This window comes from Silene latifolia, chromosome Y (genome assembly GCF_048544455.1).
Source record: "Silene latifolia isolate original U9 population chromosome Y, ASM4854445v1, whole genome shotgun sequence".
Classification (NCBI taxonomy): Eukaryota; Viridiplantae; Streptophyta; class Magnoliopsida; order Caryophyllales; family Caryophyllaceae; genus Silene; species Silene latifolia.
The window spans coordinates 346,240,700-346,251,703 of NC_133538.1; the positions used below are offsets into that span (position 1 = coordinate 346,240,700).

The following is an 11,004-nucleotide window of genomic DNA, read 5'->3' on the forward strand; positions in this document are numbered from 1 at the left end:
CATGACACCCCATAGTGACTGGTTCAAAGTTGTAGGGCGAGTTTACGACTTTAGGACGTCTCCCAAGTCTTTGCATTAACTCCTAACAACTCCTACCCGGGTTCATTTTAATTTGACTCTCTATATTCATTGGGTTCATTAGTTACATGTTCTAAAATCGTCGCTCTGATACCACTTTGTAACACCCTTATACACCAAGGTGCCTTACCAAGACCACCTAATGCATGAGAATGCCACCATCCCGGTTACCTGAGGCATAGTAATCAAAAGTGATCATCAATAAACGTACTTTAAATAAATAGTTTAAAGTGATTACATTCCAACCAAAACTGAAAGGTACAAAACAAGTGTTCCAAACCAAAATCCAATTGAATAAATAAAATGTCATGACGCAACAGCGGAAGACTACTAGCTGACTCGTGGCGACTCATCCCCAGCTAAATCACGCGCATCCAAACCATACCTTCTAAACACTGCTCACCATCCCTGAATGGATCACCACAATTTTCAAAACAATTAAACGGGGTCAGTTACTGCATACACAATATAAGAAAAAACAACAAACATATGCACAATCACAATCTTCCAACACCGTCAAATCACCAATCATCTGGCTAAACACTAAAGTGTGTAGCCCTGCAAGAATATCCATCGTAACAGATATTCCACACCGCCAGTAGGGGACCGCAGCCATTCCCACCTAAGCCCCGCTCATCTACATCGAGCGAATAACCAATGTTCCTTAATGTGCACACAAGGCGCAAATCAATGGCGTGAAGCCACTCCCGCAAGTGACAACACTCAGCCGAGGGCGCACCTCGTGAACCACAGATAACCAACAATAACCAATTACAATATCAACAATACTAAAACCAATTACGATATATTCACATGTCAATCAACCATCCACCATCTCATAATCATGTATACAATAACTGAGTAGGGAAACCCTACCTGGAATGCAATCACCAAAATCAACACAAGCAGCGGATGAAAAGCATTCCTCTACGAAAGCACTTCCTATCAACATATAATCATACAATTACATTCTATCATCAACAATACTCCCAAACACCCCCAATTCACCCAATTAGGATTTAACCAAAACTAACGAATTAACATAAAAATGGTACAAGGATCTTATCCACAATACGTCGGTCTCAATGGTATGAAGACTCCAAAATCCAACGACTCTAGCCCTTGGATTTGATAGCAATGAGAGAAAAAGAATCGACGTTCTTTGTTTTCTTTGTAAAAAGTTTAGATTTTAGGTAAAAGGTAAAAAGAACTGACGTAGGTAGTTTATATATCATTTCACGCCTTGCTATTAAAACACGGCAAAACCCGTATAAAACCCGACCTACTCGATCGAAAAACTAATGTACTCGATCGAGTAACGCCTACTCGATCAAGTTGCCTCTACTCGATCGAGTACCCTAGAGGCAGTACTCACTCCCGAACGCAAAACTGACTTACTCAACAGAGTAAGCCCTACTCGATAGAGTACCCAACAGCTCACAAATCTGAGGTATTACAGTAACCTATACTAGACCTAGTGAGTGCACAGTGGACCGAGTGAGTGGAACTCGGCTGAGTACGGGTAGTACTCAATCGAGTGAGTGGCATTCGGCCAAGTACGAGTAGTACTCGACCGAGTGAGTGGCACTTGGCCAAGTGGACTAAGCACTCGACCGAGTGCAGCTCGTTAGTAGAGGATATAACCTATGCTCGAGATCTTTTCCAACCCTAAATCATTTTCCTCCATTCTTTCTAAAGCCTTCAAACACTCTCCGCTCTCTCTCTCTAAAACTCCCCTAAACCTTCCACCATTGATTCAAAGCTTGGATTTGAAGATGTTCTACCCTTCTTCTTCTTCCTTTCACCTTGTGAGTAAGATCTACCTTTTCTCTTTCTTTTGTTTTAACCCTAAATTTTGGTGGTTTTATGGGAGTTATTAATTAGTGATTATTATTAGTAATATGGGTAATTAAAGGGTAATAACAAGGATTTTTGTATTATATAAGTATATAGGATGTATTGTGATGGTTGTTATGTAATTCATGTAGGGTGAAATGGTTTTATGAGACGGGATCTTACTTGTATCGAGTAGCTTATGGAGTATGCTAAAAGGTAGGGTTTCCCTACTCGATTTCTATAGTATGAATGTTTACATGTCTCATTATTGTGTTGTTGTTGCATTATAACATGATTATTATGGGTAATTGTTGTTAGTCTCATAGTAGTTTTGAGATTTCATGGTGGCATGATAATGGATTGTGAATGTTGGTTTGATGATATCATTAGAGTTGCATTACAACATGTTAACCGGGAATTTTATCTTGAGGTAATGTTGTGGTTGTTGGCGTGCATAAGTACTTGGCATAATTGGCATTTATTACATGAGAAAGAGGCACATATGGTAAGAGTCATTCATAGGAAAGCATTATACATGGCATATTGTGTGCATATTAATATATACATGTTTGTGGTGGACGTTGGAGGTTGTTAGTGGAGTTGTGGTGGTGATACATGGTTGTTGAGGAGACGTAAGACAGGCGGGCGACCGTCTTACGCTTGGGTCACCTCTTGGAACTTCCCACTTCAAGAGGGGCGTGCACGTTAATGGCTTGAGTCATAGAGAAACTCATGTGGTGTCACGACGTCTAGTAAAGGTCCGGTTAGCGCCCTGACTCGATACCACGGGTGTGTGCCGAGTACCTGTTTTAGGGGCCGTGATCCGGCTGTTTGGTGGGCGGTGCTGCGCAGTGCCGTCGCTGGGTTGTTTAGTACCCTGGGTGTGTCCCCGGTACCGGTGAGGTGGTGTGTCCCGAGTACCTGTTTTAGGGGCCGTGTGATTTACTCTTGTATTGCATTGTATATTCATATTCACATGTCATTTCATGAGTATTTCTGTTATTTAAATTGACGTGTGTTGGTTGTGTGTAACTGCCGCCTCCTTTAATTGGGGTTGCCTGTGATGAACCATAGGATATTTTTGGTCATATGGGGAGCAATTTGAGTACAGGTTTGGCTTTAATATCTCACGGGAGACAGGATGAGCTACGGGCACTTGGAGTCTAGTTGCATAGTTAGATGATAGACGACATAGATGGTAGTTGAGTTTTTTAATGTATAGTTCACACTCGTCATTCATTTATTAGTATGTAATTCATTAAATATGTCATTTATATAAAATGTTACTTAATTTTAGTTCCGATTCACTACCTCGGGAAACCGAGATGGTGACATCTCTTGATTACCTTTGCCGGGTAAGAAGAGGATGTTACAAAGTGGTATCAGAGCGACGATTTTGGAACCTAAACCAATGAACCAAAATGAACCTAGGTGTTTCTAATAAAATGAACCCGACATGAGTATAATAGGAGGCCGGCTTTGGATGAGTAGGCTCCCTTATTTCAAATCTAGATCCTATTGTCTAAACCGGTAACTACGGGGGTGATTATAAGTATGGGCGGACGCTATGTGAAATGCGGTGTGATTACATGTATGTTATAACGTGTCGATGAGTTTCTTGCATGATATAGTCGGTCATGTGGTGTATGATAATATGTGAAAGTTGGATGAAAGGATTGATGTGTCTAACATGTCTTGGAGTAGTTATTATGCGTGGGGGGTGTGAGGGACCTTAGTCTCGTTCTTTGGTATTTTGATACTATACATGTGCATGGAGCTTGTTAGTGTTACCATTAGGGCGTGACTAGTAATGAATGCTATTATACTAGTTACGAGTATAGAAGTAATCTCTTGGAGACGATAAGTGTAGTGACATATGACCTAACTCGGGATGAGTCACCGATAGTCGGTGGACTCCCGAACGTTACTCTTTTGTTGCAGGAGCCTTGCCTTTCGACCTTAGTCGAAAATTACAAATAATAGAGAGGCACCCAACCGAGTGCGAGCCAACACTAAGTGTGGACATCACTCCACTAATAGTTACGTGGGTCTCGCATGTTGTTCATTAGAGTCACCACCAGATCTTAGGAAGACTTGGAAGCCGTACAATGGCTTTTAGACGGATTTGCTAACCATTGACATTGATCTCGTGCTGAAGGTACGCGTTAGAAAGCCCATAAGGACACCTAACCTCACCCGTTGCGATCACCGCCTCTACTCCAATAAATGATGGTCGTGAATAAGGTTATAGCTATCCCAATTATGAAATGTGAAAAATCGTTTTTAATCCTAACATGTGAGATGGTTTCTACGTCGATTAAATGCATTAATTAAACTACTTTGTCAAAGTCATTTTTAACATGTGAAATTCATTAGCTATTCTAGCAAAACAAAAAACAAAGAGGGAAGAAAGAGAAAGCTTACTCAAGCGCTGTAACAAACATGGGTTAGATTACAAAAACAATTGCAACAAAACCAATAATCATATAAGCTAAACAAACATGAACAAACTCGACCAAAAAAACGAAACATGGCACACATTTCAAGGCATCACATGCCTCAAATGAGGGTCATTCAAGGCCTATCCTAGGTTAAGTCGGGTCTCATACAAGTGACATGAAACCACATAAACACATGTGATTTGAAACAAGGCAAACAACCAACTAATTTCAATTGATTATTTCATAACAATTAACATATGATTAAGACAAATAAAAGGACTAAATCTTAGACCTAAAACAGCCCCTAAACCACGGCATCCATCATGGTACATGACACAAATCGACACATCAAGTAAACATGACGATAATTGCTTAAACATGTTAACGGTTTTAATTTAATTACAATCAAAACAATTAAATCTAAACATGCTTATCTAATCATGTCAATCATGTCAATCATATATAAATTAGACTAATTTCTAGCCTAGAAAACCGTGACATCCAATTCAAACACACGGCATACACACGGAGGCAAATCGACACAAACAATTCTATTACATGCTATTTAAAACAATTCCAATTAATCATATCTAATTAATTAAAATAACATGTGAACAAATCATGTGAATTAAACCGATTCAGTTAATTATGTCTAATTTTCGAATCATATGTAAATTTATACAAACATTCAACTTTAATCCAATTATTTCATAATTGTGTCAAAACATATTAATTAACAATAATCATGCGAATGAACTAAATTAAACATGCTAAACAACAAATTAACATGTTAAAATAATCAAGATCCAAACTTTAACAAATTAAAACAAACCAAATTCATAGATCCAATTATCATGCTCAAACTCACTCAATTCAGACAAGAGTAAATTAACAAATTTAAGCAAACATGCTAAAATCATCATACGATACAATATAAAACGAATCTAGCCAAAACGAAAACAAATTTAACCATACATGGCCATCCGTCGGCATTCAACAACATTGATAATCCCGTTCTCCTTTATTCAACATCAACAATATGCAATAATTATCGCTAATCTAGCACAATTAAAACAAATTAACTTATTTATTTCTGTCCAATTCTGAATACGAGGATATGTAAGTGAGAAGGGATATTATCGGCCAATCTAGCGAATCCTAATCCCAACTCAATTCAACACGGGTGTTTGAAATGACACTTTAACTCATACTTGTAGTAAACTAAGTTTCAAAATTAGTTTAACAAAATCAGACTATATAATACGATATAAAAACATAATGAAAAATGAAATAAAAAAGGAGAAAGGAGGGAGTTTTAATTCACCCTCAACCTACATGTATCGTTGACACCGTCTTTGCTCTTAATCAATCGTGGATCTTGCCTCAAGGGGCCGTCTTCGACAAACGTTGAAGCAATTGAAACACGGTTTAGCAAACTTAACCAACGTTTTTCAAACTTGAATATCTCACTCGTTTTTCAACGAAAATTGAATCCAAAAGATGTTCTGGAATCAGGAAAGGCCGAGATTTTGAAATTGTAAAAAGATGAAAGTTTTTTTTGATGGAAAGGGCATGAAAATAGAGGCACAAAGGAGGCTATTTGCGCAGGAATTGACGCGAAAACAGAGTACTCGAATACTCTATTTTTCGAGGGAATTCGTTTGTGGTTAAGGGTTTACTTCTGAATTTTGATGCTTATTAAGGATGTGTGGATGTATGGAGATCTTAGAGGAGTAAAAGGGTTGAAGATACGAGGTATACATAGAGAGGAGCAAAGGGTAGAAGTAGGGTTAGAAGAGTAAATGGCAACTCGGGTGTGTGGTGTTTGTGTTGGACTCTTACTGCAGGTTTTGTGAAAAATAGGCTAAGGTTTGATAGGGTTGTTAGCTAGGTTTCTTGAGGGTTAAGGTAGGGAATGGATGTAGGCTAGGTTTGAGCACGAAAAGGAATAAAGGGGGACAATTTAGGAGTGAAATAGGGACAGGTTCCAACCCTGTTTTAGAGCTGATGTCCACGGTTTTGCACGAGATATTTTAGGGGTTTTTGTAACACCCGCGTTTTTCACATTATTGTTTTAAAACATTGTAATCGTTTTATTTTGCTAAATATATTGTAGAACCTATTTTTATAAAAATATTTCTTTATATGTAGAATAATGATAATAATGACCATCTTAGCCATTTAAGACTTATAGTTAGTCCAAGGTCGAGTTTTTAGTCATTTCCAACTCAAATTGAGTTGTTTGGGCCTATACTTTTTATTGGGCCTCTTTCCTCTTCTTCTCTACATCAAAACTCTTCTCTAACATCTCTTTCTTCATCCCATTTTTCTGAAATTTCCTCTTACTCAAGTCACTATTGAAAACCCTCGATTTGTGAAACCTAGATCTCACATAACTTCCTCATTTCTCAATCAAATTTCACCATTTTCGAGTAAATTTCCTCCTCTTCTCGCCCTCCTTCTTTCTAAGTAAGAAAGATACAACTTTTATTACTTTTCTTCAACTCATCTTTCTAGGGTTGAAGTATACTAACCTTTTTTCTTTGAAAACTGCGTTTAGTGAGAAACTTAGAAGATCTCGACGAGGATACTTACGAGGTGGACGACTCACTAGAAGATTAAAGTGCTAAAAGGTAACGGTGATAGGTTACTCCGTATTGTATCGAATTATGTGCTTTAATTGTTAAAGTTTAGTCCTTTTGATTGTTAAAGTTGCTTTACATGTTTTTACATGTTTTTTATTTGGTTATTTGATGGGTGAAATTGTCTTAAACTTGTATGAAGGATTTTGATTATATTGTTACATTTACATTCAATTAGGTGAAATTGGTTTTTTACATGTGTTAATTAGTGAAATCCGTCTCAAATATGCCCTAGTTAACATGTCTAATTATGTCACAAGATTATTGGTTGGAAATGATTTGAATTGGAACAATTGGGTGATGTTGGATAAGAAATCGTTTACTTGTTAATTTCCGACTAAAGTTTATGAAATTTCATGTTTAATTACATGTTAAGTTGATTAATTGGGTGAAATTATGTTAAGAATGTACAAAAGTTAATTGGGTGGAATATTATATTTAAAACTGTCCCATATATATTTAAATTGGATGGAACGAGCTTAGAACAAATCCCGACTCATTTAAGATCATACCAAGCTCGTCCCACAAGCTATTTCGCACTCTTTATTTGCACGCAAATCCAGGCCTTCTACCGATAGACCCATCCCATGGCCATACCGTGCTCCCCTTTCACACCTCCAGGCCTCTCGCCGGGATGGAGTCCAGGACTCGGCCATTTGGTCCCTCCCTAGCCATCCCACTGGCACCATTCTTGTCCCACCGGTATGAGTTAGGCTGTACCGGCCGTTATGACTTTATCCCCACCGGGGCAGCCATGTTTGCAGCCACTTTCATCCCCTGCCTTGGTCGTACCGGCCGGGAGCACCAGCCTCCCATAGGTATGGTCTAGGTCTTGACTTTGACCGTGGCATGTGTCTGTGTGTGTGTGTGTGTGTGTGTGTGTGTGTCTATATATATATATATATATATATATATATATATATATATATATATGACTCAGTCTGGGTTTGTTTACGTTTTCCCTCGTGTTTTGTATAATGTAATTCATTTGTTGTCGTTTGTTTATACTTTATTCAAGTAACATGTAAATGTGAAATAAAATGTTTATTCATGTTATAAAATTATGCAATGACGTAGTATAATTTATATTCGTGTTATTACTTGCTCATTATTGTTTATTTATCGAGTTTCAAGTATGGAATACTTATCTTGAACATATACTTGTGTTGAGTCGTTTTCTCTTGGAAATGTCATTACGCTTTACATTCTTGCTCGACTTGTTTACACCTCTCTCGTGCCGTTCTGTCGGGAGTTGGATATCTCATTCTATTTCCGCCTCTTTCGTGCCGTTCTACCGAATTCGGGGTACTCGACTTTCGTTATGTCGATTGAATCTTGGATGTGAAACGTTCATCGCATGTCAAATCGAGAAACGTTCATCTCAAGAGTCTGGCCAGATTTAGACCAGGCCCGTACTATATTATCGTCTTCCTACCGGGAGAAAATGAGTCTAAGAGTAGTAAAGGTCTTTCTTGGTTTTGGACACTTGCATATCTCATTTGTTATTAGAAATCGTGCTCGTGTTAACTAAGTCGTGTCTATATTCTTTTATTGTATTCTAAGCTTGTGTGTGCTTAAGATATGTTCACTTATCATTCTTCCATGCCCTCTCTTGTCATGTTAACAGTGCTAAAATGTTGCTTTAAGATCATTCTTGCTTTACTTATCAAATTGCTCATGTTAACATGTATGATCTATGTTTATTCTTGCTTTTCTATTCAAGTTAATTACATCTTATATTCATTATGCTTTGTCTTAATTACGTTCTTATTTATGTCCGTTTTGATATAATATGGTTAGGAGAACCTTGAGTTACTCCCCGCTGACTGTGGCATTCATGTTTTTATGAATGACAGGTGATAGTTGGTGCTACTTGGGGTGAAGACTTGTGTGAGCTAGCGAGTGTTGATTTTATCAACATACCTTTCGTGTTTAAACTCACCATTAAATATGTAATTTGTGGGAATGTTTCCCCTTATTAACTAGACTTATGGTTTGTAATATTCTAAGTTTACTATCGCTTGAGTTCGTTTACTTTTTAAAGTGGACCCTCATGTTTTAAATCTAAAAAGTTTTTAAAAACTCGTGTTTTCCGTTGAATTTTATTCGTTTAATGTTCCGTAATAACGCAGGGGTTCACAATTGGTATCAGAGCGAATTACACTCCCGACGCACACATGTGTACCCCAAACTTAAACTTGAACTTGAAATTGAATAATGAATGAGAGATGGGTAGAACTAAGGACCTAAGTTGGTAGTCTTCTTGTACATGCTAATGGGTAGGTGCTAACTTATTTGATTTTTTGCCTTGAGAAGATGGTACGACCAAGCAATGTTGACAACACAAACATGCAAGCCCTTGCTCAAGTCCTCCAAAATAAACAAAATTCCAATATTGTTCAACAAGAAGGAAACTGACAAGGAAGCTATGCTTGGATTGCAAGCCAACTTGCAAGGAACAAGGCTAGGACCTATGATGGTGAAGTGGATCCCATTGAGCTATCGGAATGGTTTCGTGACATGGAGAAGAATTTCTCTCTTTATGATGTTCAAGAGAAGGATAAAGTGAAGTTAGCCTCTCACTTTCTTTTGAAGGATGCCGATAGGTGGTGGACTTTGACCGGTTCTACCGTCACTCAAGATCCTAACTTTGATTGGAGCCGCTTCAAGACTCTTGTGGAGACTCGTTTCTATCCTAAAGAACTTAAGCAACAAAGATTGAAAGAATTCATGGACTTCAAGCAAGGAAAGCTATCCTTTCAAGAGTACATCGACAAGTTCAATGGCCTTGCTCACTATGCCTCTAAGTTCGTGAGAGATGAAGAGGATCGTGTCTACTTCTATAAGAACAAGCTGAACCCCAAGTTGGAGAGCATGGTGAGAAGAAACTCAACAACTTTCGTGGAAGTTTATTATGATGCTATTTGGGCTGAAAGTTCTTTGAAGGCCATTGAAGAAAAATCTAAGCCTCACACCGCTTCTTAATCTCATCGCCCTAAATTCCATGGCAAGAGACCCTTTGTTCCCTCATCTTCACCAAACTTTGCCAAGAAAAAGAGGTTCATGCCAAGAGGACAAGAGCCAAGTAGACAAACTCCCCAACCAAAAAACAACTTCGATAAAGCTCGCAAGTGCTTCAATTGTAGGCAAGCTCTACACCCCAGGTTATTCGCTCGTTGTGATGAGTAGGGCTAAGGTGGGAAAGGTTGCGGTCCCCCACTGGCGGTGTGGATCTCCTATTGCCATGGGAACCTGGTAGAGCTACACACTTTGGTGTGTAGTCGGTTACTTATTACTGATGTAGTTTGGAGGAATGTGTGTTGAGTGACTTGGATGTTGTTTTGTTATCTTTCTTATCTTGTTTATGCAGTGAACTGACCCCGTTAATGTTTTATAAAACTGTGGTGATCCATTCGGGGATGGTGAGCAGATATTGACAGGTGATGATTTCATGATAGATGCGGGATCGAGGATGGGAGATTTATCACCTAGAGTCTTAGCTTCCACTGTCACGAGTCTTTGATACTTTTGAGTTGTATTCGGATTATGTTTCTATACACTTTGGATTTTGGTTTTAAGACATGTAATAAATCAAACTATAAAATTTATTAATTGTTCTTTGATGGTCTCTTTTGTTATACTTACCTCGGGCAACCGAGATGGTAGCATCTTTATATGCTAGGGTGGTCCTTGGTAAGGCACTTTGGTATATATAGGTGTTACATACCATGCGGTATGGAGCCTTAAATATAGGTCCCGTCCCTGGTTTAAGCTCAACACTAAAGTCGATGTCTCTCTTAGGAGGTAACCCTGGTATCTCATCCGAAAAAATATCCCCGAACTCAGTAACCACTGGTATCTCTTTTGCTGACGGCTCTTCCACCCGAGTTTCCTACACGTGGCAAAGGATCAAAGGACACTTCTTTCTCAAACATGACTTCAAAGTCATCACAGCGATCAACTTCATCTTGGGCTTTACAACAAACCCTCTATATGACACTTTGGTT

General features: G+C 38.4%; 1 protein-coding gene across 1 annotated transcript; it reads left to right on the top strand.

The window, feature by feature from the left end:
• Window positions 1-9,517: 9,517 nt before the first annotated feature.
• LOC141631556 (uncharacterized) lies at window positions 9,518-9,982 on the top strand. The gene has a single exon (XM_074444213.1). It carries the CDS (start codon window positions 9,518-9,520, stop codon window positions 9,980-9,982), a length of 465 nt encoding a protein of 154 aa, XP_074300314.1.
• The last annotated feature ends 1,022 nt before the right edge of the window (window positions 9,983-11,004 follow it).

Coding starts and splice junctions, on each gene's coding strand:
- LOC141631556 (XM_074444213.1), top strand. CDS start 9,518: ATGGAGAAGAATTTCTCTCTTTATGATGTTCAAGAGAAGGATAAAGTG.